The sequence below is a fragment of the Gasterosteus aculeatus genome, chromosome 4 (genome assembly GCF_964276395.1).
Source record: "Gasterosteus aculeatus chromosome 4, fGasAcu3.hap1.1, whole genome shotgun sequence".
NCBI classification, from domain to species: Eukaryota; Metazoa; Chordata; class Actinopteri; order Perciformes; family Gasterosteidae; genus Gasterosteus; species Gasterosteus aculeatus.
Window position 1 is genome coordinate 4,338,903 of NC_135691.1, and position 23,876 is coordinate 4,362,778.

Genomic DNA, 23,876 nt, shown 5'->3' on the forward strand with positions numbered 1-23,876 from the left:
ACTGAGGTTTCGACCCGGTGGGTCTCTGTTGTCTTCGCCTCGCCTCGGAGAAGAAGGTTTTCCCAACGGCATCGGAATAAAAAAAAAAAAGGAACGAAACACCGTCTGCTTCAAAAGTGTCGGCGGTTAAAAAGCTTCTGGGAGCATGAAGGTGTTGCTGGCGGTTCCAAATGACAAATGAAATTCAAACCCGTGTTGTTGCTCTCAGAGCTCGTAGTGGGACGAACACAGCGAGCGAGGGGAGTGACCGGCCCCGGTGTCTTTTTGTCTGCCTGCTGAGCGCTAATGAGGAAAGTCAAACTAAAGAAACACCGGCAGGCGCACAACAACACGGCTTGTCAACATAACCCCCGGTTTTGAACTCTGACCTTGTGTTCTTGCTGTGGTTCTAGTTTCCTGTGTAATGAGAGAATGTGACAAGCCATTATTCCTTCAAAATACAAGTCCAATGTCCAGTCCCAACCTTCAGCGCTAACGAGTGCTACCGCTAGGTCATCTAATTGTCACGCAGGAGTTCATGTTGTGTCAAAAGCCTGCAGTTATTTATAACTCGATTTATAATGCAGAGTTTGTGGAAAATGAAATAACTCACTTTTGTTTTACCAAAGATTCTAAGATAGTTGCGTTTGCAACCGATTTGATATAATTACTTTATCAGGTTTCATATTTCTAATGTCAGACATCTCAGCTACAGTATTTACAGAAAACTAACAACCGACAATCAATGACAGTCAGGAAGCACAACGTTGCCACAAAATGACAAACAAGGACCTGACATTTAACCTCCATGTTGGAAGCAGCCGCGAGCTCAACGATATCGGCCCAAAAGCTTTTACCTGCACCCGTCCCCGTGATTATAAATGAAGCTTAGGCGAAAATTCAGTCAGGAAGACTGGACAGGCTGTGCCGCTCCCTGGTGGCCTCGTCTCTCCCTGGGGGGGGGGGCACGGCCAGCTGATCAGGGGCGGGGTCGGGTAGTATCAGGAGTGGGGGTCGGTACCGTAAACCAATCGCATTGGCGCAGGCAAACGTTAAAAACTGTTCTCTCTTTTGCTGTCAGTTCAGCACGCTGCAAAGGTGACCCGCCACCACCCTGACACCTCCAATCTACAGCAGAACCTGGCATAGCAGGAGAGTTATGCAACTTGGGCTCTACCACGGAGCCCGGCCCCCGGGTCTATCCTGCGGCAGGATGGAGTCCAAGCCCCAAACAACTTGCAATATCATATTATCCATCCATCCATCCATCCATTGTCAAACCGCTTATCCTGCACACAGGGTCGCGGGGGGGCTGGAGTCCATCCCAGCCAACTTCGGGCGATAGACAGGGTACATCCTGGACTGGTCGCCAGCCAATCGCAGGGCTACACAGAGACACACAACCATTCACACTCACATTCACACATTTACGGGCAATTTAAAGTCCCCAATTAACCTGATCCCCAGAGCATGTCTTTGGACTGTGGGAGGAAGCCGGAGAACCCGGAGAGAACCCACGCAGACACGGGGAGAACATGCAGACTCCACACAGAAAGGCCACTGGGCGGAATCGAACCCAGGACCTTCTTGCTGTGAGGCAACGGTGCTAACCACCACCGTGCCGCCAATATCATATTATGCCTGTTATAATAAAGCATTGTTCAAATTTCAACAAGTCTCTCCGGATTGACATGTCATTTAACTCTCTGAGCCCCCCCGTAACCTCCTGCAGTGTTAAAACCACAAACGGCCTGAAGCTCCTCAGATCGACTCCTCCGGCCGTCAATATTTGAAAGCTTCCCCGCCATCATCGATTCCACCTCCCAGAAGCAGAGCCGAGTCAACACAGCGCCGCGTGGACGCACAAACTGTAGGAGAATCACACAAACCACGGGGGGAAAATAAAACGGGATCTCGTTAAAAAAAAGGGGGAAAGCCCCGTAGGCACCAGACACACACACACACACACACACACACTCATCTGTATGTCAGTCACAACCCAGTCACTCCTCTACCTTTCTCTTCCTCTCTCACACACACACACACACACACACACACACACACACACACACACACACACACACACACACACACACACACACACACACGCACACACACACACACACACGCAGACACACACAATGCTTCTAACACATGCACGTGTGATGTGAACTACACATTTCACCGTTGCTTCTATTCAGTGTAAATCATAAAGCGTCCGAAGGAGCGTAAAGGCGGTTCTTCCTGTTGTGGGATCGGGTCGGAGGAGCAGCCGCGGACACGAGCGCTTTGCTATTTCTGGGCATTTCAGAAGAAGTCTCACGTTGCTCGTTGTGTTTGCAGGACGGATTCCCTGAGTCAGGGCGCTGTCAGCTTCCAACGTCCAGCCGGCCGGACAAAGGTCTGACGGGCTCTGCGCCTCGGATGAATTCAGTACGTGTCCGCGTTCTGGCGCCGGAGAGGCGTGAACGCCGTCTGGAATGACTGAGATCTGTTTAGGACGATGAGTCACGCTCAACTTCAGTGAATATTCATGAAAGTCCCCTGAAATCGGCTGAGCTCAGCCCATTCCTCATTAATAATGACCTCATTTCTTAATCATCCTTCCTGTTTGATGCTTCCCTCCCGTGAGACGACCCCGATTGCTTCCACCTGGGCCTCCTCAGCTGTGTCCAGTCGAGGGTTCACGCGACACAACAACAACAACAACAACAAGATGAAAGTCATTCAAGTCGGCGACGTCCAGTTGGTGTGTAAAGAAAGAAATAGGGGAAAGGGAGACGTCGGTGTTTATTGCGGCATCAGGTTCACTAATATGTCGGGCGCGTCCTCGTGTAAACACAACCGGCAACATCGAGTTCAGCGACAATGTAACAAATATCGTTGAGAAATTGTTGAAAGTCTGCTGGGAAACGAAACAGCTTATTGGTGCCTCAGCTAACGGTGGCAAAAGGCTCTGAGCTTTATTCTACGGTTACCTGCAACGACTCGCCGACTCCTCCATCTCCCCAAAAGGAGCCAGAGCTGTTTTTTTCGGTCAGAAGAGAACTAAACTTTTCTTTTGCCGTTGATGAATTTCAGTCCTGATTCAAAGCCGCATCAGAAAAGTCATCGGACCGCCGCCTCCGCCTCAGTGATTGTGGGGAAATTGTCTTCAGCCACGGTTTCTCCGTGAAGGCTGAAACCGGCCGCTTCCCAAAAGCCCCCCCGCGACTCCACCCCCCCTCCCCCACCTCGCGAAGGAGTTCAGCTCCATCCACTCACTCCTCTGGTAGCACGTCCATCTCCCCTCCAATTACCAACGGCTCACTGGCTTCGCTCCGTAATGAAACCGCGGAAACCTGTTTGGTACCAAGACGGCACTGAGACACGTGAACCTCCAACCGCCCCCGACCCCCCCAACCCACCCACCCCCATCAGCCCCATCAGAGAGAGACGTGCTCCGTAGGTGAGGCCGTACACTCTGACTTTTTTTCTCAAGGAGAAGATGCAGAGAGACAGGAGCGCCTGTGGGGTTTTGAGCTTTTAGTGAATGATTGCTGAACATAATTAAAGGCGAATTCGTCGCGCTAAAAAAGTTGTTATTCACAACTTCTAACTCAGGAGAATACCGCAAATGTTTTTTCCGGGGGTTAAACTGCTGCAGCGGTTTATTTAAAACGGCGTGGATTCAAAATATTTGAATAAGTAAGTGAATAAGTTTGATCTTTGGTGTCAAGTATCAGGTCTTGTAAGTAAGAGTAAAGCTCAGTAATTCCCAGAAATAAGTCAGTATTTTGGTTTCCTCGGCTCACGATCAACGTCTTCTCTAATGAAAATAAGCCAAAGAGATTTTAACGTTCTATGATATAAAAAATGTCCCAAAATTCCGCCTTTCATCCATCGCTCGGTTCACAGACGCATCAGGAGGGCTCCATTTGTGTTGCAATCTCATGACTAATTTACTGTGTTTGTGTTTATTTGTGAAATTCAACTAAATGGTAAAAAAGCATCTTGTGAGCAGGCCTCCGACGCTTCCGGGACTTTGTGTCAAAACAACGCCTATTGACGATACCTCACCCGCCTCTTCCGTCACTCAACCTAAAAACATGCCTTTAATGTTCGGCAGGCAGAGATGAGCTTAAGCTGTGTAATTATTCTGCTGGATCGGATTCAAATCTGCTCAGTGACATTTTTTCTATCTGCTCTTCGCAGCTGACGCCAAAAAAAAAAAGAAGTGAAAAGAATGAAATAGTTTGGGAAATTGAGTGAAAGCTCATTTTTAAAAGTTGTGTTTCATGTACAAATCCCTATAAAGGGGGGGGGGGGGGATATGAAACTAAAACCCCAGCAGAGCCGGTGTGTGTGTGTGTGTGATGATCCCTCCTGGTTTGTTTTTGGGACTCTGGGAGGTTTTGGAGTCTTCTGCCTCGGGACGGACGTCCGCTAAGGCTCTTAAGATCCGAGTGCAACACCGCCTGCACACATTAGCCGTAGGGATTCCCGTACCGGATTTGGTGAGCCCGGAAAACTAAGTAAGTAAGTTCAGATCAAAGAGCCGGAGACACTGAGACGCTCATGAAGGGAAAGAGAGACACGACGTGAAGTCAAGCTGACATAAAAAGGTGGTTTGACTGACCCACTTCAGTCCGTCACTCAACTCAGACCGGCCTTCAAATATCAACGAGGAATACGGGGTTAAAGCAGACAAAACGTGTCCCTGAGGGATTATTGTATCGGCAAGGGACGGGTGCTCACTGACACGGGTGTTGAGATTCATCATTTAAAAGCAAAAAAGCAAAGTGTTACATTGATTCTTTGCCGTGACTCGACTGCACACGCATAGAAAACATTAAATCCACTCAAACTTAAACTTTTCTCTTGTCACCATGCGGTTAAAGTTCACGGCAACCTACTTCTTAGAGCCGATGTTGCATGTTACGCCTTCCAAAGGAATTCTCCCACTTTCATTGTGGTTCCTGGAACATCTCAAACCACAGCATGGGGCTGGTTGTGAGACACCGAGTTGTTCTAATGAATCGGGCGAAGTGAACCTTTAACCCCAAGAGTGTTTCCTCCCGGTCTCTCCTCCACTGAGGCCCAATTCTGATTGATAGTTCCAATTATTTTTATCCAAACAAGAACCCCCGCCTCCCCCCCCGCCAGCCCGCCGTCTTTGTTCAAGTGTCGCATTTACTGTGTTAATGGGACAAATTAACACACACACACACACACACACACACACACACACACACACAGACACACGTGCCAGAATGAGTCAGCTTCCTGCTAAGATCCACTTACTCCAAACACGCCACACGTTTGTGTAACTGTGCTTGTGAGGGTCTCTAATCCGCTGACCCCCCCCCCGTTGGGAGGGTTTGGGCTTCGCCGCGACGCTCAAAATGAATCAAATGCAACGTTGAACTTTCCTGTACTTTTCTTACTGATGCGTTAGTTTCTCACGATGCTTCTTCCTCTGCCGTAGATTGCATGTGTCCCCCTCGTTGCTTAGTTACCGCAGTGTGCTGATGAAACAATAAACATGATGAGCTGTAGAATTGATTAGAAGGTCATGACAACAAATGCGCTGCAATATTTAATCTAAAATAGTATTTTTACTCAATTAAATTAATTGGCTTAGCTTAAATTATGGAAACATTTTAGATTTTGAGAACATTTTCATAATGAAAATGTTAAGCCTCCACGAACGAACAAATCTGAACACGACGAACACGAAATGAACTCCACAGTAAAGTGGGTCAGCTGAATGTGAGACGACTCCGTGCTGCTTCCTCACAATGTTTGAGATGCTTGTGTTGCGTCAGAAGGTGACAATTCATTTAGGTGAAACTGTAAATAGTTCCTCGGTGTCCCACTTTGTCCTTTCCGTCTTTATGACAAAACCAACACATACAGGAGTGTTGCACGTGCACCGCTTTGCCCGAGAGACATGACACTAATCCATTACATTACATTACATGTCATTTAGCTGACGCTTTTATCCAAAGCGACGTACAATAAGTGCATTCAACCATAGGGTACAAACTCAGGAGAACAAGAAACAAGAAAGTGCAATTTCCTCAAATAAGCGAATTTACAATTTGCTATAGATGAGTGACGTCACAAGTACAATTTAAGTGCTGCAATTTGTTAGTCTTTAGTCGAGGTAGAGTCTGAAGAGGTGTGTCTTTAGTTTGCGGCGGAAGATGTGAAGGCTCTCTGCGGTCCTGATGTCTTCAGAGAGCGCGTTCCACCATTTCGGCGCAAGGACAGCGAAGAGTCGAGACCTAGTCGAGTGTTTTGCTCTCAGTGAGGGAGGGACGAGTAGTTTTGCAGATGCAGAGCGGAGAGTGCGGGTTGGGATGTAGGGTTTGACCATGTCCTGGATGTAAGCTGGACCCGATCCATTCACAGCATGGTACGTGAGCACCAGTGTTTTGAACTGGATGCGGGCGGCCACCGGTAGCCAGTGAAGAGAGCGGAGGAGTGGAGTAGTGTGGGAGAATTTCGGAAGGTTGAAGACCAGTCGAGCTGCTGCATTCTGAATGAGCTGCAGAGGTCGAATGGCGGTGGCAGGGAGACCTGCCAGGAGGGAGTTGCAGTAGTCCAGGCGGGAGATGACAAGAGCCTGAATCAGTACCTGCGCTGCCTTCTGAGTGAGAAGGGGACGTATTCTCCTGATGTTGTAGAGCGTGTATCTACAGGATCGCGTTGTCGCAGTGATGTTGGGAGTCAGGGAGAGTTGGTTGTCGAGTGTGACGCCGAGGTTCTTAGCAGTCGAAGTGGGCCTTAGCACAGAGTTTCCAAAGTTGACTGTCAGGTCCTGGGTAAGCGAATCTTTTCCGGGAAAGAGAAGTAGTTCAGTCTTGTCGGGGTTGATTTTCAGATGGTGGGCGGACATCCACTGAGAGATGTCAGTTAGACAGGCAGAGATCCGAGCCGCCACCTGGGTGTCCGAGCGAGGGAAGGAGAGAATTAGTTGGGTGTCATCGGCATAGCTGTGGTAGGAGAAGCCATGCGAGCGAATGACAGCGCCAAGAGAGTTGGTGTAAAGCGAAAACAGGAGGGGACCCAGCACGGAACCCTGAGGAACTCCAGTAGTAAGAGGACACGGTTCCGACACAGATCCTCGCCAGGTTACCCGGTAGGTGCGGCCATCGAGGTAGGACGAGAGAAGGGAGAGAGCAGAGCCTGTGACACCAAGTTCTTGAAGGGAGGAAATAAGGATCTGGTGGTTGACCGTGTCAAATGCAGCAGAGAGGTCCAGAAGGATGAGGACAGAGGAGAGAGAGGCGGCTCTAGCAGTGTGGAGTTGCTCAGAGACAGCAAGGAGAGCAGTCTCTGTAGAGTGGCCTGCCTTGAAACCTGACTGGTGGGGGTCAAGGAGGTTGTTACAGTGGAGATAAGAGGAGAGTTGATTAAAGATAGCACGTTCAAGGGTTTTGGACAAGAAGGGAAGAAGAGAGACCGGTCTGTAGTTGTTTTCTTCAGAAGGGTTGAGGGTGGGTTTCTTCAGGAGAGGGTTGACTCTTGCCTCCTTCAGAGAATTGGGAAAACAGCCAGATAACAGAGCGTTGTTGATGAGAAAGGTAAGGAACGGAAGAAGGTCAGGTGCGATAGATTGTAGAAGATGTGATGGAATGGGGTCAAGAGGGCAGGTGGTCGGACGGGCAGAGGTTACTAGGGTAAGAATTTGGTTAGGAGAGAGGGCGGTGAAAGAGGGAAGTGAGGGCGAAAGAGGTGAGGTCGGTGGGACGCGAGAAGTAGGTGGTGGGTTTGAGAAGGAGGAGCGTATGTCAGCTATTTTCTTGGTGAAGTAGTTGACAAAGTCTCCCGGAAGAAGGGTGGAGGGGGGAGGAGGGGTAGGGGGTTCGAGGAGATTGGAGAAGATCGAGAAGAGTTTTTTGGGGTTAGAGAATGAGGATTCGATTTTGGACTGGTAGAAAGAGCTTTTGGCAGCAGAGATAGAGGCAGAGAACGAGGAGAGGAGAGATTGAAATTCAAGCAGGTCGTCAGGTCGTTTATATTTACGCCATCTCCTTTCCGACGCTCGCATGGTGGCTCTCATGGCACGGACCGGTTGAGACAGCCACGGAGCCGGAGGGGATTTGCCAGTCCGTCGTGTCGTAAGAGGCCAGAAGCCATTTGCTGTGTGAATGTGGACCGGGTCTGAGCAGGGACCGGCGTGTCAGCAGAGCTCCTCGTCTCCCCCAGCGAGTCATCGAAATATGGAGAAAAAAAATACCTGGAGTCCAGAATGTTGTTAAGAAGGAGAGAGACACAGTGACACAAACGTGTGTGTGTGTGTGGGGCGTTTTACTGTTTGCGTTGTAGAGGAGACGCATGTGCTTCTGTGACTGTCAACGTGTGTGCGCTCACTACTTCAGCTTTGTGAGGACCAGCTTGAATGTGAGACCTTCACAGTGTGGACTTTTTTAAAAAAGTGAGGACATTTTTGTGTCATTCCAGACACACAAAGCTACTTTGACTTTGAGCTGCTGTCTGCGGTGCGGACGCTCACATTTCTGCTTCTGTAAGACGACTAATCAGAGCACACCGTGAGGCCCTGATGACCTCAGCGTCTTGCTCAAGGACACTTGGTCCAGGAACAGCGAGCCTCCTTACTATGCCTCACTTCAGCAACTTCAAACCAACGGGGGGAATTCTTTCCACGTCAAAGGAGACTAAATTTGCCTTTTTGTTGCTTTAAAAAATGGGTTGAAAACGAGTGGAAAACTGGAAAAGGTCCGGTTTTAAATAAACACCGGCGCCCGTTTGGGTTCCATCATATACTTCATAGTTCATGGATTAAAAGAGCAGGTGACTGAATTGGATGTCTCAAGGAAACACGACACCCTCTTAACAGTTTGGACAGTGTTCAGTGGAGGATGCGTTGAGCATATTTGGTTTCTGTGTTTTTTTGTTTTTTGTAAATGAGTCTGTGTGTGTTTGGGAATAAGATCACAAACACCCTGCAGCGGCCGTTAGCATGTGTGCATCAAAGAGAACAACTCTGTGTGAAAACACTGAGCAGACTTTAGCTCAGAGCCGCTTGTCAGCACAAATCAGCTAATTGTTCTGCACTTGAAGGAGCTGCAGGAAGCAGGGCAGATTTTTGAGAAGCTCGCAAAAAAAAAAAAAAAAGTCTCAATACATTTTTTGTTTCTCCCTCCGTGTAATAGAAACAACACGACTCCAGTTACAATCTCTTTTTCATCCGTCCCGGGAGGGATATTTCGGGAAGGACATGATGAATGAAGAAGGAGCGTGCAGCTGATAAATGCCTTCAGAGTGTTGGGCCGGGAAAATGAGATGAAAGTATCGCGCACAACCCCTCACGTCTCACACAGGAAGCCAGCGCAGAGTGGTGACCTGTGCAGAACGCTACGTACGTACAAATGAAAAGGATGGATTTACAAGGCCCTTTAGAAAATGAACATCGCGAAACTGTGTGTCAGCAATCTGCAGAATTAAGTGAAAATGTGTGGAGGAGACGCCATGCGTTGAAGAAGACAACTAACTGAAAGTCCTGCAGGACATTGGATGTCTTCTAAAACCCGCGCGGGGGGGGGGGGCAAGGGGGGGGGGTGCTATATGTGCTATATCAGTGACAGAAGGGATGAATCACTTTGTCAAGCATGAATGGAAACGCTTTGGAAACACTGTGTGATGACAAACACACACACACACACACACACACACACACACACAAGTGAAAACAGATTCAGAGTTTTGACGGATGTCAGTTTTGGGGGGATTTTGACTGAAATGATTCTGCTGAAGTTGAATGAGGCTCGCGACATTGTTCTTCAAGTGCCTTGTGTGTGTGTGTGTGTGTGTGTGTGTGTGCACGCTCAGCCTCATCCAGATGCTTATTTCTTTAACGTGTGAATGCGGGAGCTCTTTTCGATGTTGCATAAGCAGTTGCTGAATGAATTATTCAGTCTAAAAAGCCGCGTGCACTCTGTCGGCTGCCAAGTCTCTGCTGAGGGGTCTCGGCTGGGAGGCCAGAAAAGAAAGAAAAGACTCGACGAGCCAACGGGACGATTCTATGAACAGCTCGCCTGTTATGGAGGCCGATGAACGCCTCCCTGAGCGATGCAGCGGGTACAGCGAGCCGCCCCACCCACCCGGCGCGTGTACGTTGCAAAAGGAGAGACGGTATCATCACCTGGGGGAGACGGGGGGGGGGGGGGGGGGGGGTATTTACGCCACTTACCCGTCTCTTTGCTACGCCCATGAATGGATTGCATGGAAGGAAGCGTGAATAAACGCTGAACGAGTGAGCAGGCGAAAGAACGAGCAAAGAATCGACAAACATACTGTAGCAGCGCGAGTGGAGGCCGAGGGGGGGGGGCGGCCCCCTCTGTTTGGCTTCACGCCGTCTGGAACATGCTCGTTGAAAGCGTTCATCCGGAAAAGCGGATCTGTCACAGGACACCTGAGGAGGCGAGGCGGGGGGGGCGGAGGGGGCTGTTAGCTGGTCCAAGGATGGGAGACGCGGGACGTAGAAGTGCTGCAGGACATGAGCGATTACGTTGCAGGATGTGTTCTGCCTTGTGAAACGTAAGTGCCGGTCGAACGCGGCCGCGGCGCAATGCTCCCTCGTTATTAGCGGAGGTATTTCCTTCTCTCGCTGGCTGGGGGAGATTTCAGGGTCTTCTTCAAGGGCAGATGATGCTCGACTTAATGAGATCTGCCCCCGAAAACGCGTGCGGTGTCCCTCTGTCATCCCAGCAGTCAGTGGAAGGCCCGCGCCCTTTCTCAATTACTCGGTTCCCGAGCCTCCTCGTCTCCTTGATCCTGCGGCTCAGAGCTGCATCTTGAAGGACGACACACTCCCTAAAACGCATCTCGCGCAGGCAGCAGCCTCAGATTCTGCTGAGGGAAGACAAATGTATGTATGTTCTCTGCTGACCAGCAGGGGGCGACTCCTCTGGTCCTATGGAAGTCTACGGGAGAACGACTTTGACTTGACTGATTCCCTGAATAAACATGTTTATATGGTCTCAATCTCTAGTTTCAAGTCTTCTTCAATACATACGTTCGTAAATTATTGTCCATTTTTAAAGTCTAAAATCCAAAAAGTTTTTTATGAGTTTTTAAAAAATTTGGGTCATAATCTAAAGCTGCTCCCAAACTAATTACGCATAGCTGACATATTTAATATCTCATGAAGGAAAGCGAGCATAGCTTGACGTTAAAAGGTGTAACTGTGGAGTCATCCCAGCCAGAGGACGCACTCCGGCTCACAGTGAACCGAGCAGCCTGGATGAATGCCGGAGGAGCGATAAGACGCCTCACCGCTGCACAGGCTCCGTTTCCACTAATCAAGAATTAGTGGGTTGATGATTGAGAATTATGCTAATGTTGTCAACTTTGCATTGAAACCATCCCTCTCCCAACAGTAACGGATGCTCGCTAATTCATTTTGATTCGATTCTGCAGAAAGTTTCTTTTTTTCTTAACGGCCTCAGTCCTTGATTCTATCTGCACGTCTGCTTTGTTTTAAACGATTTGTTTCTTTCTGACGAGGCGAATGACAGTGTGCCACGGGATGCTGCGTAATGTGCGGCATATGTGACAGTCGGATGTCAGCAGGATGTTTTGAGTCATGGATCGTGTTGCTCCTGCTGGTCGAGTTGCTTCTCTTCTTCTGTTGCTTCTTGAGGCTTTTTATAAATCAATCGCCTCCCATTCGTAACATCACAACGCAAATCATGTGATAAACCAGCCGGCCCTGCTGCTCTTTTTAAAACCTCTGGCTTCGACATTCATCCCCGGATTTTAGGTCTTACGCAGACTTGCACAATGACATCATTGCAAATTTAAGATGTACTTCAAGTTTAATGTGCTGATAAGCATATGGGGGGAATTGGTTATTTGGTGTTTCTTGTTCGGGTCATGAATATAATTCTTTACATTCTGCTGCTCTCTGTTTACACTATAATCAATCCAAAATGAACCCTAAAAATAAACCAGTCCTCTATTCATATTTCTGACCAAAGATGTGCACAGAAATGAGTTTTTATTTATTTTGTCAGTACCACCTGGCGTTTGCTCCTCGGCCTCCGGGACGCCCCCATCCTCTTCGCCCCCCCCCCCTCCGTCATAATCAATATGTACACGGAGCAATAAATTGCAATGGACATTGGAGATGACATTATCTCTGGAGAAAGTAAGCCATGTTGATCCCAGCCAAGCATTTGTACATTTGTCGGAGTGAGTCGAGACGCACACAAGCGCTGGATTCTGTTGCCGTTTGTTTCCTCGTTTGAGTTAATTTATGAATTTATTCTGTCTCTTTCACTCTAATCAAAGTAGAGGAGCAGTCACACGGCACCTTCACACTGATGACTGGAGAGGAATCTAAATGTCTGCACCCTCAGGGCCAAGGAGACGTTTTCTCAGGCGGAGGAAGCACTTTATTTTTCAGAGCAGAGCGAGCAGACCCCCCCGCAAACACCCCCCCCCCCCCCCCTCCCTCCCTCCTCCCCAGCAGCTTCCATCCGACCAACCGGCCCGAGGGCGCGATGACTACGGAGGCAAAGCGCCTTAACGGACCATCGTTTCCGCGGCCGAAGATGAGCTCGCCCTTGGAAGGAGGAACCAGTTATCCTGTTGTTGGTATAAATGATAAACATACTGTCTTTTTTAAATGGCAAGCCTTTAATCTGTGACATCTGTGACATACGTCACTCAGAAATAATGTTGGAGGTTTTTGAGAAGCCAAGTTGCAAGAAAAAAAAAAAAAGTGAAGTGTGAAAAGTTGCAAATGACTTATTGTCAATTATTGTAAGTTAAGTGGTATAATACAGTTTAAGAGATACAGGACTTTCAGAATAAAAGGTGTTGTGATTCAGAGGCATCGCCTTTAGATGAGCGATTACCTTTTAGAGGGAACTCCTGATCATTCAATCTTTTTTTCTTGTCGTGCATTAACATCCTGTCACCTGGACTACACAAGTGTTCCATCAAAAATCTGCCAGTTATTGTATTGTTGTTGGCACGGCCTCACCTCTCACTGACAAGCTCCTCCATCACCGGCATCTGGCCTGCAGCGCTGACGTTCATGTAACCATACATGCAGAGGGTCCCTGCAGGCACGAGATCACAGTTAGCGAGCCCACATCGTCACTCGTTCCATTATGAGCACAACTTCTAACTCATTTCATTAACATGAAAGTGTCAAACCGGATCAGAATTATGGAAATAAAGCAGTTTTCTTTGACATTTGACATCTACAGGCGACTACGTTGGCTCCAGTGTGCAGTGATTCCAGGTTCAGCAAAAGGTATATGCTGCCGCTTCACGTTAAATCAAACGCCCCGGGCTGGGGACAAACTAAAAAGACTTCCGTGGCCCCGTCTTCCCGCCCCCCCGAGAGAGGCGAGTAAGTAAATCAATAAACGAGCAGGTTTTCATTCAGCCGCCGGAGGTCGACTGCTCCGGAGTAATGCCTCCAGGACGCTGTGCCGAGCCTCCATATCGCGACAAGGTCACGGATATTTGAGCATTCCCGCGGCCGTCCGCGGCGGAGGTCGAGGTAGGTCAAGGTTCGGGCTGACTGGGAGGGGGGGAGTCGGCGGCAGAGCGAGGAGGCTCGAGAATAAGAACAGCCGTTCTTCCTCAGCGGCGTGGACACTCAGAGCAGGAACTAAATCCTCCTCGTTCTGAGGAGTAGCACAGAGGCCGGCGCCCGCGGCCTCACGCAGCACTGAGACGCCGCATTGATTCATTTCCTGGTGTCAAATCGGCACGAAAATCGCTAAAAAAACGTTTGTCCTCACAGTGAAGAAGAAGACATCCAGAAGAACGGCTGAAACGATTTCCACTCTGATGCACCCGGGCGAGCAAACGTGCAACTATGTAAACATCGACTCGCATTACTTCATGGGTGACATGTGCTCCAGCTGCTTAACAAAGACACCGGACTCCAAAAATATACATATATTAGTTTAATAATGGATTTACAGACACGACTACGGACTTCCTGCATCCCTCTTGGACTTTAGTTGCACTTTTAAGGTCATTAAACCAGCTCTCCTTGCAACCAAGAGTGTCACCAGTCTCCTAATCCACGACTCAATTTGACTTTCAATTTCATGGTCAGGAAACCATTTCCTTTTTCTATTTGCTGACAACTGTCATTTTCATTCTTTCGTTCTTCTAAATCGTGTGTGTTTTGCCAAACGGGGGACTTCAGAGTAGTCTTTTTTCCTCCGTCATCCCCGTCTCAGCTCCGCGGTGCTTTCATTGAAATGTTTAATTGGGAAAATCTAAAAATAATGCAAAGGGCAAACGTTTGTTTTTTTGCCCGATTCGCGTATGAAAAAGATCTGAGGTCCCTTCTTGCAGCGAGCTAAAAACGGCCCACATTTGAACATTTATCTGAGTGTGAGGTTCTCACGCTGAAGCGAGCGATTGACCGACGGTGGTCAAAGAGAACGTGTGATTATGTAAATGCATGTCCTTGATGATATCACACTTTCTCTCCTCGTTTGCTGACACCTCAGTGTTTCCATTATCATTGTACACCCTTACATCATCATGCAGTCCTCACTTTTGATCTTTGAAATGACAGTATTTGGGATGAAGGATTAGGATTAAAGAAGAAGACCTTCATAAAAGCACCGCCCCTGTTTCTTTTCTCCAATATGTATAATCAGAATCGACAGTGACTCTCGAGCACCAAATGAAGCTCCGGGACTTAAAACAACGGCGTGTTTCCACGGATCAACTTGATCGCATCAAGAGATGACAATCGGAGGATGCTGGAGATGAGAGGTCAAAGGTCTTCTTTGTAGATGGTTTGCGCACAATGGCTTCTGAGAGTGTCCTGCTGAATAATCTTCATGTACAACTGCATACGGTTGCCTGTCAGGAGACTTCATCCTCAGATACTGGTGGACGTGGCCTTCTACACACGAACACAGGCTCATGCAAATCCATAAGACGTACCGGAGTGTGCGTCTGTGTGGAGTTAAAGATGTGGATGCAGAAGGTGCGTCGGAGCAAAGCGATTCTTTACGCCTCCGTCATGCTTGTAGAGGATGAACCTGTGATGTCTACATGTTGGGAGAAGATGAACCCCGGCTTGCAAACCAAGTCACAGCAGTGATGTTTGAACGCATTGTACATTTCCTCTTCAATCTGAATCCACGAGGATTCTTTTTGTTTGTTTTTTAGCTGTTATTTTACTCTCCATTGTTTTGCCATTCAATCCCTTTGGTCACCTCCCATTGCCTTTTACAACGTGCTCTTGCAGTGAACTGCGGTGTTCATGAGCTGCGGCATAGAAATAAACTTCCCTCTACGATGACCTGTGACCTTCAGAAGCCACTGAAAGAGAATTATTTTAAATGAGTTCTTGACAATGGGACAACTGCTTGGTAAGTGAGAATGAAACCCGACGTTCACCATCATCACGTCCACTGGCTGAGTCTCCATCGCGCTCAATCTGTCGGCCCCCACCTGGTACCAGCGGGGGGACTAGATGTGGCTCCACTACACAGACGTTATGGCGTCTCTGAATATAATATAACCATTTAGTGCTGCTGATATAAACGCACATCTTTCTGTTAGTAAACCCGTAGTTTGCATGAGGAACTTTTGTACCTTGAATGGAAATATATGTATTTACATTCCTATCCTTTTCTACAGCTACGTTGTATATATTGAAAATAAGGAAATATCATAAATATTTCTTCACTATGCACAAGTACAACAAATGCATTGTATGCTAAACAACCTACTTAAATTTAAATTTAAATAATTCAAAACTAAGCTGATAATATGTTGCAATATCCTTAACAAATGCAATCAACATTGATTTTTGCAATTGCTGATGTTAAGAAATACATTACATTACCCAGTAACATATAGTGCGTTCATTGGATCAGGAGTAACGCAACATTTTGCATAAAGATTTGCTTTTCCAACGAAAATAGCAATTGTTGCAAAATCTGTGCCGACCAACAGAACCAATTGGACCATGTTTGCATCGTGCACCCGCATTTACTGTTAATATCATCACTTAGAAACTGCCGTCCTCCTACATATTAACCCAAACCGGAGCCCTTTAAATAAGAAACTGAGATCACTAATATACAGGAATGTGTGAGGGACGAATATCAGCTCACGCTGTGATTTTCCCACCTTCTTCCTACACATGTGCGATAATCCTGCACAGATTATTATATCAGACGGATTTGCCACCAGACTAAAAACTCTCCCTGCTACGGTCTTTGCGTCCCCGTTCCATAATAGACACGCATGCCAGAGCTAATGGACGGGGCCTCGGGTGGGGGAAGGCGGGGGGGCTGTCAGCTCTCATCCAGTCCCACTGAGAGGAGGGGCAGGTGAACCACGAGGGAACCGATGACAGCTTGATGAACTAATGGAGGAAAAGAAAAAGAAAAAAATCGCAGGAGGAGGAAAAACAAAGAGAAGAGGGTTAAAAACTGTGCAGGCGGAGACGATAAAGTTGAATAGCTGCATTTTAATGCACTTCTGCCTTGAGAAGCGACTCAGACTACACAGGTTCCGGTACGACGCCTGAAAAGAAGTACTAGCGGCAGGCTGGTACTCTACTGCAATGAGTCGCCCTGCCCTCCTGCCCTGCTGCGGCCGCGTGGAAAACCTCTTAGCGGCTCGCTCTGCATTGTGGGTAAAAACCCAGGCAGAGTCGCCACAAAAGGCCCCTCGCTTTGTTGCAAGTGGACAGAAATATTCTGTCAAGAGGTTTATTCGCTACGACTCATCAGAGCTGTTTGACATTACAGGTAAAGACGGCCGCTCTGAAGGGGAGAACGTGTCGATGGTGGTAATGTGCACCAGTCGGCATTCGAAGGACCACCGGTCCGAATGGAGGGGCTTTAACAAGGTGGACTAAAGGTTTAACCAGATGTTTGGGACGGCGTGGTGCCGGCCCGTTAGAGGGCAGCTGATACCGACCGGTGATGTTTGTTCCCTCAGGTTTACACACACACACATATTCATATTTATGCTCCCATGTGGAGACCCTAACTCCGACCAGCACCCCGAGCCGCAGACCAGGTCCACAGTGCAAGTGCTTTTATTGTGAAAGGCAAGTTTCACAATAAAAGCACTTGCAGACCACATCTGCACAATCCTCTGGTTGTGTATTTGTGTGTGTACACATTAGCAAATCCTTTGTACGTTTTGGCCATAAACTAAGTTTATTTGTTTGTGTTAGAGAAATTGAAAAAACAAACTAAAGAAATTGATTTTTAAGATATAAGAGCATAAAAAAAAAATTCTGTTGAATTTTGTCGGATTAAGATTTGCACGCGATGTGGACAGAACGAGAGACAAATAGATCAGACATCTTTCCAGAGAGACTTATGATTCAATCACATCAGAATACATAAGCCAGCAGGAGGAGAAGCTCGTCTCAAATCACAAAGCGCTCCCACTGGAGGGACCACAATCGGAAGAAAAAGTGATTGAAAGCTGCCATTACATTAATGGCACACACCGTGCTGCGGATAATCTAAAAGAGCGCTTTGACTTTATTATGAAACAAGTCCAGATTTGGGTGATAAACCGCACAATGTTTAGTCATCTTTGACGTCTTTCAAATGGACTCAATGGGGTGAACACATCATCTTTTGTAAAAATCCAATGTTTCCACAATCCACAATTTGTCAGAATAATATTACACCTACAGCGTTGATATTTACAACGTGGAGACTAAATATCTTCCTTTGTTGTGCTAATGTAGGACAACGTCTAAACAAAAAATTATTTTTACTATTTATTTTTACTGAGATTTGGTGGCTAATGGGGACCAAATTGTTGTTTTAGCATTTTCTCTTTTCTGAAAATACAGTTCTGAGTCAAATATTAATCCATTTTTGGATTGAAGCTAATTGAAGATGGCTCTGAAGATGTGGGCGGAGCCACAGACGTCGATAGAAATGTGAGTGGACATTTTTTGAATCGATACTCAGTGGGTGGGAAGATCTGAAGGTCAATCTGCAGCTTCTCAGAGTCTAACGCATCCTAATTCACCAGGAAAGGAAACCTACCCACTCAGTTTGAGGTCAAACAACTCAACTTTAATTAGATTTCTGTTGGCTCTAAATTAACCTAAAGTCAATTATCAATTAAGATTGTTGATCTCGTTAGTAATTAATCAGCTGAGGAGTTGAGTTGGAGATCTTTCATTTGAGCAAAGGATAGATGTCTCATAACGTGTTTAAAAGTGTCTAATTGCACGTGAAAGCCTGTCTTTGTAGTTCGGAAACCTAAAAGACAAACGCATCAAATACGGACGCTTGGTCAACGTGTCTTTTCAAAATGATCTCCCAAACGAGGTTTACTTGCTGAGTGGGAAAAGACTGAGGTTTGCGTTTAGAAGGAGTACATTTGTTAAAAGAATGACATAACTGGTGTTAGTTAGCTACGGAAGACACGTCTAAAACATCTGGACACGAACAGCTGCCTGCTGGCTGAAGGTCCTGCTCTTTATTAGTGTCCTCCAGGTTTCATTTCATCCTCCAAGCAGCAGCCTGGTGAGCCGACCGCATCCGTCTACATCTCCGGGCGCCAGCAGGAGCTCCTTGAGTCCGGGCGCTCGGGAGTCAAGCGTCACGACCGACACATGGCGCTACGCCGCTGCTTTCATGCGCAACGGGGGGGGGGTCCAACGGCGTTAATGAGATGAGGCGCTTGACATTTAGACCGTGGAAATGCTTCCTTCTCAAATTTTCTCGGGCACTCTGCCAGTCTCATGAATCTTTCAACGGCGCACGACGGGGCAAACACCCAGCGGGACCGAAGCCATGAGATTACACACAATGCAACACGGCCTTCAGCGCCTCCGAAGCAGCCGATTACACACGCAGTTCATATGGGAATAAGTCTGGTGGTTGGATGCGACACCATTATTACAGCTAATTACATTTTTGTGGTTTCGTAAGCTTAATTTTTATTCAGAGATTTGGTTAACATGGACTGGGATGAAAAGGTTTATTGTGGAATTGACTGTGAATCAGCGTAGAACATTTAGTACCTTTGATCAGTTGGGTTTCAGTCTAAGAACAGCAGAATATTAAAGACTGGCCTTCGAATAAAACGCAAAACCTTGCAACGAAAATCAAGATTTTCTTTAATCCTCTGGAGTTGGTGGCGACCAAACAGGAGCTAAAAGTAGAGTAAACGTTGGGCCTGCAGATAAACATGACTAAACAAGATGATTGTTAACCTTCATGGTATGTTAGTGTAGATTCTTTTTTCAGACAATCCCTGCATTTTGGCACAGAAGGACGTTTAATAAAACTGCCTGAATGAAGGAGAGAACAAGACGTGGTTTCCTACTTTAATGTTGATAATCTCCCGTCTACATTTAAAGCGTTTTCTAACAAAATCTCATCCTAAAAGCTTTTGATACGATTAACATTAGCCGGAAGAATATGTTTGTCACGATCCAGCTGTGTGGGTTTGCCCCCCACTCATGAACCCCCCCCCTCCCCCACCTCCCCCACACACACCATCTGTTGCCGGTCTCCTCACTAACAGGCCCATTAGGCCTCGTTGCAGAACACACTGTCGAGGGAGGCGACCCGAGTCGGTCTCCGTCAGGGGACAACGAGCTCAACCAGGACCTGACGGGGAGATCACCCCCCCCCCCCCCCCCAGACTGTGAACCTGTGCTGGACCCCCACTGGGGGAGGATTCCCCTCCGCCAACTGTTACCGCTGATAATATAAAAATATCGCAATCATTTTAAATGAACGATATAAATAACCAGGGGCATCAGGGGAGAAGATGGTCTATTTCTACAGCAGGGACACTGAATGTAATCAAGGGGCTTTCATTTCAGTTATGTTTTTTTTAATCAGTGCTACGTGTATTTTAAGACTCACTTTTGGAAGTTGCTATAGATTCCTGATGAGGAAGATCCTAATTTTTAAGAACGTTTTCGGAGGGTTTACAGTCTACTGGTTTGACACCAAATGGACACAATGGACTGGAAATCCATCATTGACCACAGCGATCACGTTCTTCCTTCAGACAAAGGCCACGCCCCTTAATGCAGCCGCCATCCTTTGCGTACGTCTTTAAAGGCGTTTTGCCTCTTGCTGCATCGTGCACTCAGGGCGGCAAAGACCCGATCCAAGTCCTGTGCACGCAGTTTAGAACCATGCTGATCCGTCCCACAACCCTGCTACCCCTCCTGGGAAAACTGACCAAAAGTAAAGCGATTCACATTCACCAATTTTCTTCTACACAAGCGAGCAGCGCGTGTATTCAATTCACTCAAGGTTCTGTATCTAAGTTGGGACATTTTCTTTTAATGTGATTCTGTTTATGGAAAAACAAAGATCTTCAAATGGATAAAAAAACAGCTTTACGATGAGAAATTTGCACAACAAGGAAACTAGCATTGGGAAAAAAAACCTCAAAATGAAACACTATACGGCCCAAAGTCCAAAGTTTTGAATAAGGAAGGAAACTGCAGAAAGCTCACGCAGTGTTAGATTGAGTGTAAAAGCTAAAACGCTATTTGTCAAACTAAGACTTCCTCAAAATAATGTCAGCGAGTTAATAACCACTGAGAAGGATCTAAAACCTTGAATTGATTCCCTTTGCTAATGACCATTTGTTGGGGGGGGGGGGGCTTGAGGGGGGGTGAAGGGGTTTGTTCGGTGATTAAGACCTCGACTGCACTCAGTCTCAGGTGGCAGAGGACGTCTGTCCCTGCAGCTTCTACGCGCCAGCTGCCGTCCGACCTTGGATTCCTCCCTTCTGTTCCACCGCGGGCCTCATTAACGGGGCCCCCTCCCTCGTTCTCCGGCTCGCTCCAACAAAAGGCCCCCCCCTCGTCACTCACGTCCTCCCCTTCGCTGTGTCTTGAGGAGCAACAACAACAACAACAACAAAAAAAACCTGACCCTTCGGACACCTGGACGCGTCTGATGATCTCGAGCTTCCCCTTGAGTGCGGGGGCGACTGAGCCCGGGTTCGGGGGGGGGGCGATGAAACGTGCCTGTTGGCCGCCCAGCTGGCCGCTGCCCGGGTCTCCAGGCGAGGTGGTTCGCGGTAACCAAGGACACCGAACGATGACACGCACTTCTGTACCTACTTTATTAGTTTTCCTTTTTTTTTTTTTTTAAATGCTAATTTGAGTTTGACGGCGTCCTCGACTTCACTTCCTGTGTTTCTGCAGAGCGCGGACGCGCACGGGGGGCTCAGCAGAACCAGCGGTCGGAGAGCTACGTCTAATTTGCTTAATTGATAGCAATTAACTTCCTGTGGTCTCCGGGTACACATGCGAGAAGCCTCTTCAGCTGACATGGTGTATTTACTCTGCGGGGATGACATCCAGCGGGCCGCTTCAATTTACGTACCGCACCCCCCGAAATGCTGCTCCTGGTTCATTAAGCTATCGATCCAGCAGTCGGGACGACGCCTCGAATCCCTCCGCGGCAATAACGGGGCGGAGGGGGAGGGGAGAGAAAGGAGGACGGAGAAACCAAGCGGTATGCAGCCATGGAAAAAGGACATTTTTGTACCTTGCCCAGAGTTATTTGAGTGTGTGTCTCATCATGTTATTGATTCATAACGGCAGCTGACAGTGGACGGCACCTCAGGGTCACTCGCCCACCGCTAAATGTCACAAGGGTCTCAGTTCCAGTCCTCTGACTCAAAATAATCCCGATTAAAGACACCGAGCAAAGAACAGAAGGATGAAACACAAGAGCCAGCAGCTTAAAAGGTGGATTCCCTCATTCTCTCCTTGATCTTATTGAATTCAAACATCTGACTCACCGGTTCCATTGCTACTCCTCTGCCAAAGTCCACCAAGCGAAGAAACCCAAGGTCCATCGGGGCGAGCGAGCCGCCCGCTTCAGTGTCCTTTGCACTGTGAAACCACACGTTCAGTGCAGCGAGGCGCCTGTGAACCAGGAAGTGGCTCCGCGGGGGTCGAGTGGGGGAGTTCAGGACAATTGAGAACAGGACTTCATTTTCAGTTCCCCAAAGTCATTTCACCAGTTGTCCGACGTTCTTCCGAGTTCATCAGTTCATTTCGGTTCCCCGCGCGACCCCCCCCCCTCCTCCCCCCCTTCAGGGACCCCCGGGGTCTCTTCTAAGTTGAAGCCGGTGAGGCCTGCGGGGAGTCTGACGGCTGCGCTTCCTGTCGTGGATAACGCGGCGTGTCACGCGTGCTTGGATCTTTTCAAGTTCAAGTCTTTTAGAAAAGCTTTTATTCTGCTCGGGGAAAAGAAAGCACTCCAGATAAATTAAACTTGGATGAGCTTGGGTATAAAATAAAACCTGAGTCGCAAAAAGAAATCTGAAGAGACGAGGGAAGCCTGTTTTTTATCTGGTAGCTTTTGAATAGATTGTTATGATATTCAAAGGGATGGATCACCCTTTGTTTCAGTGAGTACTATGGGTTTTTTTATTTTTGAAAAGCTTTTTATAGAAAATACCTGTATAGTAAGTATATAGTTGAAACTAATGCAATTTGAGTAAAAAGTAATCATGTCTGTTTTCTATAATTATTTTAAAATATGTTTTTTTTATAATCATACACCATTTGAAAACAAAAATATTTGGGTTTTGGACTGTTGCTCAAACAAGAAGTGCGTGAGATTTAATAAATTGATGATTTATTGACAGATAAATGCAGCAAATAAGCTGATAATCCTTCGTTGGACAGATGTTATCACTGAGCTTCAGACGACGTCGGAGACGTCTGAGCGCCGGCTGGCGTCTCGCTCAAACATCGGCCTGGACTGAATGTCAGAACACTCAATAACACAAGTAATCAGGAGTAGTCATCACAAAGCGACCTTTCACGTCCGTCCGTCTGTCTCTCGAGACTGGTGTTCAATAGAAAAAGTCCTAAAAGCTGCTTGAGTGTGTAAAGAGCAAAGAGAGAGTGACTCACAACTAAAGACACACAAACATTGAGAAATCCAGAGAGCTCCTTTAAAACTACCAGAGAAATGAACGTCTGCTTAAAAGCTGGTTGGGTCGGAGCTTAATAACGCGGGACAGAGACGGGGAGGGGAGAAGATGCGGAGGGAGGAACTGGTTTTAGCTGAATGGAGCCCTCACGAGATTCTCCTTTAAGTCTCACGGAGACACACGGACAGACAGTTTAATACTCATTACATGGTGTCAGCTCCTCCCTTCGCTGCAGGAGGCGCCGCAGAAGAAACGTCTTGTTTCTTTAACACAAGTAATAACAGCCGCAGTGACCTCAGACTCCCTAGTTTTCCCATAATATCACGTTCTCTAACAGGAAATCAGAGCTGTAAAGAGCAGAAACAACATTAATCTCGCTGATCGCTGAAAAACAACAAGTGGCCAAAGACATCAGGATCTCATCCACGTGGCTTTAGGTTTATTTTGTGGATGTGACGTCTTGAACTTTGGTAAGAACCAGAGAAGATTTTAGAACGAGGTGTTTGTGCAATTCAGTAAAAAGCAGTACGACAGTCATCGTTTGATATGAAGTCAAGTGCAGAGAAAAGACCATTCTAATCAGAAAAACAGGGACGTTTGAGCTAAATACTAATAGGTTATAGTAATAAAAACCTAAGACTCACACCCCCCAAAATGTGTATTCTTATGCATGTCACCAATAATTTTCAAACTAAAGTGCAATAGGCTGACAGAGTGGAGACGAAAGAATCTCCACGTTCAAAGTTGATCCAACGGTTTATTAGGTAGTAAAGCAATGCGCCCGCTCTCTCCCCCACATTACTTAACACATGATATACTTTTACGACCTGACCCTCCCCGACAAATGACAGAGCCCCGGCTTCTCCTCGTCATCCGAAGGCAAAGTCCAAGGCCGGGGCAGCTTCCCCAAACAGCGCACCTGTTGGCACGCCTGGTAGCACTGCAGCTCTCATTGGCTGATACTTGGAGGT

The 23,876-nt window shown here is 47.3% G+C and overlaps 1 protein-coding gene across 5 annotated transcripts in view; it reads right to left on the reverse strand.

Annotated features, from left to right (window-relative positions):
* htr4 (5-hydroxytryptamine receptor 4) overlaps nt 1-23,876 on the reverse strand; it is an 88,053-nt gene that overhangs the window by 49,046 nt on the left and 15,131 nt on the right. For 2 of the 5 annotated variants that reach the window (XM_040174728.2, XM_040174730.2), the window contains exon 2: nt 12,980-13,058. The exons of 2 other annotated variants lie outside the window; for them this stretch is intronic. In XM_040174728.2, the coding sequence (XP_040030662.1) occupies nt 12,980-13,047 (68 nt within the window). In that variant the 5' untranslated portion in view covers nt 13,048-13,058. Of the gene's footprint in view, nt 1-12,979; nt 13,059-21,759; nt 21,848-23,876 lie in introns of those variants that run through there. One more of the 5 variants, XM_040174729.2, reaches the window with a different exon arrangement.